The following is a 12,471-nucleotide window of genomic DNA, read 5'->3' on the forward strand; positions in this document are numbered from 1 at the left end:
GATATTGAGCTGTCTCAGTAGAGGGCGCTGGACGGATACTGCAACAGGAAAGGGCTCTCCTGCTGTTTGCAGCTGCTGCAAGAGGTCAGCAGTGTGGGTGGGAGGGCTTTTGTCGTGCTCTTCCCTGGCTGCATCCCTGAGCATGTGGTTCCTTTGCAACTTCTCAGCTGCAGCCTGGCCTAGCATTAAAAATAGAACCCATTACACAGGTTTGTTGTAAGTACGTGTTTTTTTTTTTGTTTGTTTTGTTTTTTTTTTGAGACGGAGTCTTGCTTTGTCACCCAGGCTGGAGTGCAGTGGCGCGATCTCGGCTCACTGCAAGCTCCGCCTCCCTGATTAACACCATTCTCCTGCCTCAGCCTCCCGAGTAGCTGGGACTACAGGCGTGTGTAAGTACTAATTTTTAAAGGGCAGATATAATCAGTATATTAACATGCAGTTCTCACAGGGGTAACTAAAAACAACTTTTAATTTTATTCCTCACTGTCTGCTTGGGAGTGAAGGACTGGCTAGCCCTTCTCCTACCCCTGGATGAAACTTGGGGTGGCACAATGGCTGTTCTCACACAGGACTTTGGAGGGAATATAAAATCCTACAATTACTTCAAGACACAAACATAGTCTCAAGTCAGTTATTGAAAGTGTCCAATCCAATGCATCAATCAGTAATTCAATTTGTATTTAAAGCTAAGACTTCTGGGAAGGAATCCTTCTCTTTTATTTCCTTACTCCCCACTGTTCACTAATTGGCTTTTGGCCCTTCCAGGGTTAAGTGCTCAGATGAAGGAAAGAAAAGGGGATAAAAAAGTTCATACTTGACAGATACTGTCAAAATGTTGCTTAATGCTGTCTGTCTGACAGATGCTTAAGACTAACCTTTCTTTTATAGACACTTTTGGGATTCTTCAGAGGGGTTCGTGCCAAGTGATGTATTCTAGTTCTCCAATTGCCCCACATGACTTAGTCCTTGGTTTTCCAGAAGTTCACTCAGTACTGACCTTCTTCTATTTTCAAGATAGTACCCCTCTTACAGAAGATTTTAAATTGTTCCAAACCAGAACTTACACACCACTCGGCTCACACTAGACCATGGGAATATTCGTCTACCTTTTATCCCAACAAACTCTATGACTGAAGGTCAAGCTGAGGTAGCAACAACTCTCCTCACTTCACCTGCAAAGGCACTTGCCAGACCTCCTCTGAGCCTCTCTACAGACACCACCCGCAGTGTCTGTGAGGTCTGCTAATGGAGCTTGCCACAAAATACAGACTGAAACAAGTTTTATAAACTTCCTCAGCTTTTTGAGAGAGGGAAGAATTTCCCATTTGAATTCTTCCAAGGAGATTTCCCCCTGTACTCATAACTTTTCATCTTTATTTTTCTTTCCTATGACCCCTAAGCAAACATCCTGTTGGTGACCATAAGCTTGGCAATAAATTATCCACGTGTTGCCTCACTGGGGTTTTACCACCAGTTGGTCTATACTGTTGTGGGAATAACATGCACAGTCACTGCAGAAGGAATTAAGCCATTGTATAAACTTTAAAACATGCAAGCCCACCCATTAAAATTGTTCCTTGTTATTCTTACCGTATATATCCAAAGTAAATGAAGTTGAGATTTGATGTCACCAGTAGCCCATTTGATTATCTACAAGAATCAGATAACAAACTGGTATTATGGGGGAGAGATATAAATAGGAAATCAGTGATGTGCTCAAACTGTAAATCTAGCCCCGCCATGGCTTATTTCTATACCAGTTGCTTAGCATGGCCAACCCGAGAGTCGACGATTTTAATAGTCCCTGAATAGTATTATGATGATCTCTCGTTACTTAGTAGGGCCCTACCTAGTAGACTGTTTCTGCTTTACCACATTTGGATGTCAGATCCAACTTTTCTTGCACTGACTGGCTGTAATAACCCATATGGGGCAGGGGGAGAAATAAGTGTTTTTTTAAATTTACTTTTGCCAGTATGTGTTAATAGTACTTAGTTTCATAGTTCTGGATGTGGCTCCAGTAATCAGAAGAGCTTTAAACAGAAAGATCAAAGTCCATAGAAAAGAGTTTTGTTTCCGTTTCCTTAGAATTTAGATCATCCTGTGAAAAACACAGGATTTCTTCAAGGTAAATAAATAGTACTCACAGGAGGCTTGTCACTATAATGACAAGTAGTTCAAGTGTGTAAAGAAAAATACTGGTTATTAGGAAAGACTGCTCAGATAGGCCAGTATAATTAAAATAAAGTGACAAGGGATTGATCCGAAACAAGTCATGAGAATCCCTACAAAAAGCAGTTCCCTAAACTGGCTGCATAAGAACCATCTGGAGTAATAAGCTTACGAATTAAACTGATACAAGCCTGTCTGTACCTGAGACAGCCGATATCCAGTCTGGGCTTCTTTTCAGTAAGAGAATTCTGATTTTATTGCTGGTAATGTATCCAGCTAAAAGCAATGTTTCTCAGCTTCTCCTGAAGATTGGTATGGCCATGTGACTAATTCTGGTCATTGAATACAAGTGGAGATTATTGGCTATTACTTCTGAAAAGGTTCTTTAAAGAGGGAGGAAGAGCTGAGTTTGAACTTTTTGCCTTTCTACCCATTCCTCCTTCTGTCTATGTAGAATTTAGACCTTAAGGCTGAATCTGTAGCAACCATCTTAGAGCATGAAGCAATCTTGAAGGTGGGAGTCACAAGTTAAAGATGGCAGAGCTAATAGATTAAAGGAGTCTGGGTTCCCAGCCACCATGGGACTGCCATGCCAACCCTGCACTGCTCCTTCCACACTTGTTTTATAAGAAGGAAAGTAAACCTAACATAGATAATCCTGTTACCATACACCATCAAATCCTAAACACAGTGCTACTGGCATTTTCTTAGCCTTACCAGATTGCAACAGATGATTTTCATTTTCAGGCAAGTATAACTACTTCCACAATGCTACCCAGCTGTCAGTGATTACAGCATACCATTTAGGGAAATGCATGTCTTAGAATTAATGAAACAGGTATTTAGAGTCTTCAGTTTATCCAGCTGCCTTAGCTTGCCTGAAATCTTACTAGTAAACTCACTGATTCTGGGACCATCCAGAAGCTGGAAATTCCCAATGTGGAAGAGAAATGGCCATGAGAGAATGCCTTGTGCATACCTGGCACAGAAAGGAAGCTAAGGAAAAGCAATCCAACACAGACATTGCCACCCACAGTTGTATGGAAGGCAAAGTATCAGTGAGAAAGAAGCTGTAGTAACATCAGTGTTGGAGAATCTATTTATTATAGGGTTAACCTCTTGTACCGTAATGGACCTTAAATGAGCACAGAAGTCTGGTCTCCAAAGTGAGACCTAAAGGAAGATGATGCCAACCAGAGCATGGAGGACAGACTGGAAGATTTCCCCTGGCACAGGCATTCAGTAATCAGCTGTTGATATGCCTATGTTAATTGTCTGGTAAACTCGTGGTGCTGTTTTGGCTCTTCTCAACTAGTTCACTTTTTAAAAATTTAAGCACCTCATTAAAGAAACCCTTTTAGATGTGGTAAAGCGAAACAGTCTACTAGGTAGGGCCCTACTAAGTAACGAGAGATCATCATAATACTATTCAGGGACTATTAAAATCGTCGACTCTCGGGTTGGCCATGCTAAGCAACTGGTATAGAAATAAGCCATGGCGGGGTTAGATTTCCAGTTTGAGCACATCACTGATTTCCTATTTATATCTCTCCCCCATAATACCAGATACATGGTAGTCACTCAACAGGACAGATATTAAATAACAAATGACACAATACATGGTTTCAAAAGGGTGTTTACTATTTGGCCAAACAATATTTTTTAATTGTCAGTCATAAAGTGAAATACATACTAAAATATATATTAAATATTCACCAAATCTGCATTGCTGCTACATGAAAACATTTTTTGGTCTGTTGGAAAATGTAATTCCTGAGATCATTGTTGGGCTTTGTCAATCATTTTCCTCACCATCAAATCACCTTAAGTGACTTGGGAGTGTGAATCTAGGATGTTCAATTTTAGACCAATTTTCTCCATCTTCTAAATGAGTAAACAGGCTCTGTCTTTTATAAAAGGTAGAAAAATAACCATGGTGTGCTAATTTTTTTCAAGGTATACCATATGGAAAAGTGTAGGCTGAACACAAAGGAAGTCTTTTCTGAATGGCTCTCGATCACACATAAGGAACATATGTTTTCCAGTTAATCTGTCCTTGATGTACAGCAGTCCAGCTGTTGTTTTGCATTTATTAAAATATTCTCTGCTAAATAGTTATGTTTGTCTTTAAAAGTAAATTGCATAAAATTACATCCAATTTCTTTCTCTAAACCAACATATTCTTCACCTTCACAAAGCAAACACATGGTGCACTGAAACCGAGGTGTTATCAGCTTTACATACTGTTCTGCCATTTGTGAGGGGTGCAACCACAACATAAGTCAGAAAAAAAGCTATCCAGCTTTTCGTGGAATCTGGTGAAGTTTACACTTAGCGATAAGCTTCTAAGCCTGAACTTAGCAGGGCTAGCAAAACTTTATTTATTTCCTAACTCCTATTATTTTAGAATGGTTTTCAAAATAATACTGCAAGTTCCTAATTGAAATACAAAACAGGACAAAAAGCTGTGAGAAATCTTTTTTTTCTTTGGCTCCTTAAAGACTTGGAATAATTCATATTAGTGTTGCATACATTTTACCTTCTACATTTTGATGTACTTGCTCTTGAAAGCACTAGAACAAATTAATTGAAATAAAACCTCTCTGAAACCATTTGAATCTTTGATCCTACCATAGAGTTTTAAAGGCTTTCAGGATATAACTTGTATTTTCCCCTGAGTCTGAGTGTCTACATGATTATAGAATGCATGTCTCTTGCTTCATGGTGATATCCAATATGCATGGAATACTGAAAAATAGGTATTTCCCAAAGGCTCCTATATACCAGGCATCTCAGACTGACACTGAAAACCTTCTGAAGCATTTTAACAACAAATAATGGACTATTTCACAGACTGATGCCAATAGTTAGTTTTCTGGACCTACAGTTGAAAGCAAAATTATCTTTTTAACTAAATAGGATCAGCTTCAAAATCCTTTTTGGAGATGTTTTTATCTATTAAATGCCTTTATTAACAACACCATCTTCCATTTTCTATTACTCCAATTCGATTTCTCCTGCATACAAGGTAATGAGTAGAATGGCTGTGAATCCAGTTAACATTCCAGCATTCTGAATCATGAAGAAGGTGAAATCGGTTTTTCTTCCAGTTACCTTTTCTCTCAGCATATCATTCATCTCTGGAAACTAGAAGACAGATATATTGTTAGATAACTGTTGCCATCTTGTGGCAAACCACAAAACAGTCACTTAGAGGCATACCTTGGAGACAGTGTGGGTTTGGTTCCAGACCAGTGTGATAAAGCAAACATCTCAATAAAGCAAGTTACATGAATTCTCAGGTTTCCCAGTGCATATAATAGATATATTTGCATTATACTGTAGACTATTAAGTGTGCAATAGCATAATATCTAAAAAGGCAATATATATACCATAATTTTAAAAAATACTTTATTGCTAAAAAATGCTACCAATCATTCGAGCTTTCGGTGAGTTGTAATCTTTTTGCTGGTGGAGTCTTGACTCCATCTTGATGGCTGCTGACTGATTAGAATAGTGGTTGCTAAAGATGGGAGTGGCTGTGGAAATTTCTTAAAATAAGACAACGACATTTGCAACATCAATTTATTTCTTTCATGAAAGATTTCTCTGTAGTGTGCAATGCTGTTTGACAGCATTTTACCCACAGTAGAAGTTATTTCCAAATTGGAGGCAATCCTCTCAAACTCTGTCCCTGCTTTATGAACTATGTTTGTAGAATATTCTAAATCCTTTGTTGTCATTTCAGCAATGTTCACCAGGAATAGATTCTGTCTCAAGAAATCACTGTTTGTTCCTCCGTAAGAAGCAACCCCTCATTCATTCTAGTTTAATCACGAGATTGCAGCCATTCAGTCCCATCTTCAGTCTCCACTTCTCATTCTAGTTATCTTGCCATTTCCACTACCTCTGCAGTTACTTCCTTCCCTGAAGTCTTGAACACCTCAAAGTCATCCATGAGGGTTGAAATCAGCTTCTTTCCAACTTCAATTAATGTGGATATTTTGACTCCTTCCATAAATCACAAATGTTCTTCATATCATCTAGAAGGATGAGTCCTTTCTAGAAAGTTTTCAACTTACTTTGCCCAGATTCATCAGAGGAATCACTATCTACAGCAACTATAGACTTACAAATTATTCTTAAATGATATGATTTGTAAGTCAAAACTACTCCATGGACTGATCCATGGACTGCGGAATATATGTTGTGTTAGCAAGCACAAAAACTTTCATCTCCTTGTACATCTCCATAAGAGCTCTTAGGTGATTTGATGCACTGTCAATAAGAGTAATGTTTGAAAGGAATTTCTTTTATTTTTCTGAGCAGTGGGTCCTAACAGTGGGTTTAAAATACTCACTAAACCATGCTGTAAACAGATGTGTTATCATCCAGGCTGTGTTGTTCTATTTCTAGAGCACAGAATGGATTCAACATAATTCCTAAGGGCCCTAGGATTTGGGGAATGGTAAATGATCACTGACCTCAACTTAAAGTTACCAGCTGCATTAGTCCCTAGTAAGACAGTCAGCCTATCCTTTGAAGATTTGAAACCAGGCATTGACTTCTTCTCTCTAGTATGGAAAGTCCTGGATGGCATGTTCTTCTAACAGAAGGCTGTTTCAGCTACACTTAAAATCTATTAGTTTAGTGTAGTCACCTTCATCAGTGATCTTAGTTAGATCTTCTGGATAACTTTCTGCAGCTTCCCATCAGCACTTGCTGCTTCACCTGACACTTTTATGTCATAGAGATGGCTTCTTTCCTTAAACCTAATGAATACACCTCTGCTAATGTCCAGTTTTTCTTCTGCAGCTTCTTTACTTCTGTAAGCCATCACAGAATTGAAGAGAGTTATTCCTTGCTCTGAAATAGGCTGTTGCTTAACGGAACGTTGTAGCTGGTTTGATCTTTCTATCCATACCACGTAAATTTTATTCATGTCAGCAATAAGGCTGTTTTGCTTTCTTATTATTTGTGTGTTCATTGGAGTAGCACTTTTAATTTCCTTCATCAATCCTTTCTTTGCAGTCACAACTGGGCTATCTGGCAAACAAAGTCTAGCTTTTGGCCTGCCTTGGGTTTCAACATGCCCTCCTCACTAAGCTTAATCATTTCAGGCCTTTGATTTAATATGATAGATGTGCAGCTCTTCCTTTCACTTGAACACTTAGAGGCCACTGTAGGATTATTAATTGGTATAATTTCAACATTGTTGGGTGTCAAAGGAATAGGGAAGCCCAAGGAGAGGGAGATGGAAGGATGGCTGATCAGGGGAGCAGGCAGAACACACACAACATTTGTCAATTAAGTTCACCATTTTATACGAATGTGGTTCATGGCATCCCAAAACATAATAGTAACATCATAGATCACTGATCACAAATCACTATAACAGATATTATAATAATAATGAAAAGGTTTGAAATAGTTTAAAAATTAACAAAATGTGACAGAGACAGGAAATAAGCACATGCTATTCGAAAAATGGCACTGACAGACTTGCTTGAGGCAGGGTTGCCAAAAACTTTCAATGTGCAAAAAACCTAGCATTTACAAAGTGCATCAAAGCAATGTGCAATAAAACAAGGTGCTCCTGTAATAGAATGCTGGGAGGGGTGGTATGATCATTTATTTTGGATGTTTAAAGGTTTTAGTACTGATAGCTTAATAGGAATATCTAGTTCTTTCAGGCATCAACAAGAGTAAAAGTACTGAAGTAGTATTTTTCTCCAACTGAATCAATCAGTGGGATGGAATTTACCTCATTTTATGTTCTCTTTCTCCTTTTCCATTACCTGCTCTCTATGCTTCACCCATCCCATTCTTTCATGACCTCAAGTTTACCCAGCAAAATCTTCACACCTACCATCACCTATACCAGAACTTGTATTTCTCTAATTTTTCAGTGGACTAAATCCTTCACGTTTCACCTTATATCTTGCTAAAACACTTTTGCTAGCTAATCCTAGTTTATTCTAGATTCCTTTATTATCATCTCTCATCATATATTCTATTTTCTCTCTTATTTCATAGCATTTTTCATTATTTGTAATTATTTAGTCATCTGTGTGATTTTTTGTTGTTTAATTTAAGGATCCCCTCTTTCTAGAGGAAAAACCCCATGAATGGAAAAGCCCCTTGAACTGTGCCTATTTTGCTCACTCCAGGATGAGTATTATTTCTTAGTATTATTTCTTTAAACTGAACAACTCTAATAAGATTCCATTCTTATATCAGAAAGTAAAATGACTATAAGATAGTATGAGACATTAATTTTGTGAAAAAAGTTATAAATGTAGCATTGGTTCTAAGAGATGAAATCCTTGCTCTTCTGAGGGTCTGCAGAGAACCATGAACAGAGCTAGATAAATATAATTTGGAGGTAAGAATGCAAATAAAAAAATCAAATTATTAAATTATGTATGTAATACATCCAGTTCCAAATGCAAAAGAAATATTCCTTGATTTTCATACACTACCATATTATCATTTTATAGAAAGATTTCCATGATTTATTTGAAAATGCACAGGATATTCTCTCTCTTACACACACACGCACACTCTTTTTTTTTTTAGATGGAGTCTCGTTCTGTCGTCAGGCTGGAGTACAGTGGCACAATCTCGGCTCACGGCAACCTCTGCCTCCTGGGTTCAAGCAATTCTCCTGCCTCAGACTCCCGAGTAGCTGGGACTACAGGCGCCCGCCACCACGCCCGGCTAATTTTTGTAGTTTCAGTAGAGACAGGGTTTCACCATGTTGGCCAGGATGGTCTAGATCTCTTGACCTTGTGATCCGCCCGCCTCGGCCTCCCAAAGTGCTGGGATTACAGGCATGAGCCACCGCACCCGGCCATGCACGCTCTTTTGAGCACATACACACACATACACACAGATACAAAGACACAGACATTGAACAGATATAAATATATACTATGTCAAATAACTATTGTCAAAATTTTACCAATTTTAGTGTACCAGTTTTAGTTTAACCCAAAAAGCTGTCACTGTTTAGAACTTTGAAATAACAAAATGCTATTTACTCTAATAAGTTATTCCTCTTCCAAATGTGACATAGACACAAAAGAGGGAGAAAAAGGAGAAGAAAGTCCTATAGGGACATACTATAACATAAGACAAGAAGTACCAACCACAAGGGGAATAGAGATAGAGGAAAATATCTCTATTTCAGCAAAAACAAATCATTTCACCTTCAAACAATACGATTATGTTTTAAAGAACCAGTGAGGATCAGTTTCAAATTACTATTAGTGTAAACTACTCAAGTAGAATGATCTGTTGAAATGGGATTGTTCTGAATTACAACAGAAAGGCCTTCCACACTGCGGAAAGCAGAAGGCCACCCTTAGTTAACCTATAATCCAGATACTCATTTCCAAATTTTAAATTAAAACAAAATACAAATTTTAAGCTTCTTACCATATCTGCCAGAGAAATATAGAGGAACATGCCTCCAGCAAGTGCAAATATAATATTTGGAGCGAAATTGTTGCCCACCAAAATGCCAAAAGCTAGCCCAACATAGCAGGAACATGCAGAAAGGAAGTTGAATAGCAAGGCTTGTCGAGTGCTCATCCCTGCATTGAGTAGGATCACAAAGTCTCCTAGAAGAAGAAGAAAATATCAAGTGAATAGTTTTATTTTTTTTTTATTTCTGGATGAGATCAAAGATAATCATCAATGTCCAACAAGGTCTTCATTTTAGTGCATCAGAAGGATTTTAAGAGCATGTCACCTGAAAAGTCTCATTCCACTGAAATCAAGAAGTAAGCAGACTTTTACAATATGAGCAGAGCTCCTTACCTAACTCGTGGGGAAACTCCTCACATAGGATTGCTATGGAAGTACTGAGTCCCTGAAGGAGAGACAAGGTGCAGGAAGCCCCAATCGCCAGGCCATCGATGAAATTGTGGAGGGCATCACAGAGCGTTATCATCCAGGCAATCGTCCCTATTTCTGACAGTTTGGGCCCCTTCAAACAGGTACATGAACTTGGCTCTTTTTTTCCATCCTAGCAGAAAATCAATTAAAATTATAACCAACATTTCTTGAAAGTCTCAGAAATACAGGCAAGTTGGAGATGGGTTATGTCTTGAGAAAAACAAATTGTTCCAACAGAAAATCTTTTAGAGTAACTAGGAAACCCTAATAATATATAACAGAGCAAAGAAAACTTATGGTCGAGAGAAAGGAAATTAATCAACTGACACACCTCGAATAAGCCACTAACGGATATTTTCCTTTACTTTCCCTTTAAAACAATTCTTTTGACTTGTATAAACTTCTTCCTACTGCCTTTCTAAAATGTAGCAGATATTAACCTAAGAAATTTATTTATACACAAGATTTAAAATGAAGGAAGTTATTCAAAGACTAAACTTAAAAGTCTTTTTCATGTTACAATTTAAATGTGAAATCCACAACTAGAGCATGATGACATCAGCAACATTTGTTCTAATCCCTCCTATGCCACCATGTGACAGGGAGCAAGTTATCACAGAGTTCCTTCGACTGTGAAATGAAGACATTGTACTAAATGATTCATTTATTTATCAACAACTTATTGAGTTTCCATTCTGTTCCAGGTACCCTGTGGAGGGTTTAGGCTGTAACAATATGGTCCCTACTAGCTCCAAAGCTTAATTATTTTCTTAACAAATTGCATGAAGTGTAAATGGAACAGGCTAGCCTTTACACTAACACTTCCTTTCATGTAGAAACAATAAAAAAATAGAAAATCCTGTGATGGACTCTTTGTAGGAATTTAGATTTCCAGAAAATTTACAAAATTGTACAAAATCAAATGACAAATGCCAACTAAAACAGTTTCCAGAAGTTGTAGAAAAAGATAAAATGCAAATTCATTTTTAAGTACAAAAGCAGTTTGCAATTAACTGGAGAACATTTTATTCCTAATTCTCCTCCTCCCACCTCTACCTAAGCAGCTAATCATTATATTTACTGAACTTCTGAAATTTGTAAAACACTCTGTTGAATGCTATGGGAAATACACAGAAATGGAAAACACAGCTTCTGTCTTCAAGAAGTGTATTTACATTGGAGAAACAAGCCATAATATATATGGATACATTAAAAAAAAAAACATGCAATATATATCCAACAGAGAGGGGCTTACTTCAGAGCAACCATCTAAGAGGTTTTACAGTTACTCCAATATCACTTCACTACTCCAAACACTTTGGGGACCAACACTTTCAGAATCAGCCTTAAATCCTGCAATACATCTCTTTGCTATTTCATTAGTGGCAAATCTGCACCTTTGGATTTTTGTTTGCTTGTAGGCACAGATAAAAGCATTTGGAGCAAATATTTTTTTAATTAATATGAAATGAATGGGAAACTGTTAGTAATAGGATTCATCATCACTGTCATCACCAATGTGGTCGTAGTAGAAATAGTAACAGCAAAGGCACATAGCATTTATAATGTGCTAGGCACTGTTCTAAGCACTTCAAATACCGAATTCATTTGGAACAATTCTATGAGGAAAGTACAACTGTTACCATCATTTTATAGTTGAGGAAATTAAAGCACAAAAAGGTTGGTAAACTTACCCAGAGATACAAAAAAAGAGTGAATGGGCATTTTTGGCAACAGTGCTTTACTACTACAAACATATCGGGGATGGGGATCCTTCTCTGTAATAGGATCTGAAGGTAATTCGCAAGGAGACTTCCCCACCTCTCAGAAAACTCTTCTGAACGCTTGATGCAACATTGAGTAAGTATCAAATCTTTTTTATTTTAAGAAACAAAGTTTATCCACATAAAAAAAATCTATCTTTTCTTAAAATGTGGGCTTTTTACTTTATAGCTGTATCTTAAACGCACAACACAATAAACAATCATAATTTAGCACAGGTGGATTGGGTAGTTTGCATAAAAAATGCCCCAGAGCGGGAAGCAATTACAGCTGAAGGAGAAACAAAGGTGGTCATAGGGAAAGCCACAGAGGAAGTGACCTGGGCTTTGTAAAACTTAATGCCGTGATATACTTATTGAGATTATTTTGAATTAAAGCAGTTGTTTTCATCTTCCAATCTAATTTGTCTAATTACATGTTTAAAATTTCCTTATTGTGATGATTTCAGAAGAAGACCACAAAACCAAGTCTTGACTACCCGATATCACATACAGAGTCTGTATACAAACACCCTTAATTTTACAGAAGAAATTAAATTAATATATCAGGAGTGATTCTCTTACCTCTAAGTACAGATATTATTGACTCTATTTATTATGCCTCATATTCGCTCT

General features: G+C 37.5%; 1 protein-coding gene across 5 annotated transcripts in view; it reads right to left on the reverse strand.

Annotated features, from left to right (window-relative positions):
* Positions 1–1,459: 1,459 nt before the first annotated feature.
* SLC39A8 (solute carrier family 39 member 8) overlaps positions 1,460–12,471 on the reverse strand; it is an 87,447-nt gene continuing 76,435 nt past the window's right edge. For 3 of the 5 annotated variants that reach the window (XM_001168404.6, XM_063808979.1, XM_054683232.2), the window contains exons 7-9: positions 9,998–10,205; positions 9,614–9,798; positions 3,793–5,319 (exon numbers count right to left, since the gene is read on the reverse strand). In XM_001168404.6, the coding sequence (XP_001168404.1) occupies positions 5,170–5,319; positions 9,614–9,798; positions 9,998–10,205 (543 nt within the window). In that variant the 3' untranslated portion in view covers positions 3,793–5,169. Of the gene's footprint in view, positions 1,651–3,792; positions 5,320–7,472; positions 9,038–9,613; positions 9,799–9,997; positions 10,206–12,471 lie in introns of those variants that run through there. The other 2 variants (XM_009448071.4, XM_054683230.2) reach the window with 2 other exon arrangements.

The sequence above is a fragment of the Pan troglodytes genome, chromosome 3 (genome assembly GCF_028858775.2).
Source record: "Pan troglodytes isolate AG18354 chromosome 3, NHGRI_mPanTro3-v2.0_pri, whole genome shotgun sequence".
Classification (NCBI taxonomy): domain Eukaryota; kingdom Metazoa; phylum Chordata; class Mammalia; order Primates; family Hominidae; genus Pan; species Pan troglodytes.